A 384-nucleotide genomic window follows, 5' to 3' on the forward strand; every position below is an offset into this window, starting at 1 on the left:
CCTTAGCCATGCAAAATACATTCGATAATTCCATTATTCCTAACTGCAATCTCTCTCTTTCTCTCCCAAACAGACATGACGAACATCAGCTCTGACGGAGGCGCGGCAGAAGGTTCGTCCTCAGGGGCGGCAGCGTCGGTCCTCGCCCCCTCCGCTAGCGTGGGCGTGATGGAAATCGTGGGCGTGCGGGCGGAGGGCGTGGTGGATGACGTGGTGGAGGAGACGATGAGTCCCGAGATCCAGTACATGGGCCACATCGCGTACAACGTGGTGGCGCCCGTGATCATCTCCTTCGGGATTCTGACTAATGTGTTGAATCTGCTGGTGCTCACCCGGCCGTCGCTGAGGGGACCCACCTTCAGGTACAGAGGCCGTGGTGCTAGG

General features: G+C 58.6%; 1 protein-coding gene across 1 annotated transcript in view; it reads left to right on the forward strand.

Annotated features, from left to right (window-relative positions):
* Positions 1-73: 73 nt before the first annotated feature.
* Positions 74-384, forward strand: part of LOC119594664 (probable G-protein coupled receptor AH9.1) — a gene marked incomplete at its 5' end in the record, with an annotated part of 37,725 nt that continues 37,414 nt past the window's right edge. Inside the window, 1 exon segment of the mRNA XM_037943720.1 lies at positions 74-362. Within this exon segment, the coding sequence (XP_037799648.1) occupies positions 76-362 (287 nt within the window).

This window comes from Penaeus monodon, chromosome 34 (genome assembly GCF_015228065.2).
Source record: "Penaeus monodon isolate SGIC_2016 chromosome 34, NSTDA_Pmon_1, whole genome shotgun sequence".
NCBI classification, from domain to species: domain Eukaryota; kingdom Metazoa; phylum Arthropoda; class Malacostraca; order Decapoda; family Penaeidae; genus Penaeus; species Penaeus monodon.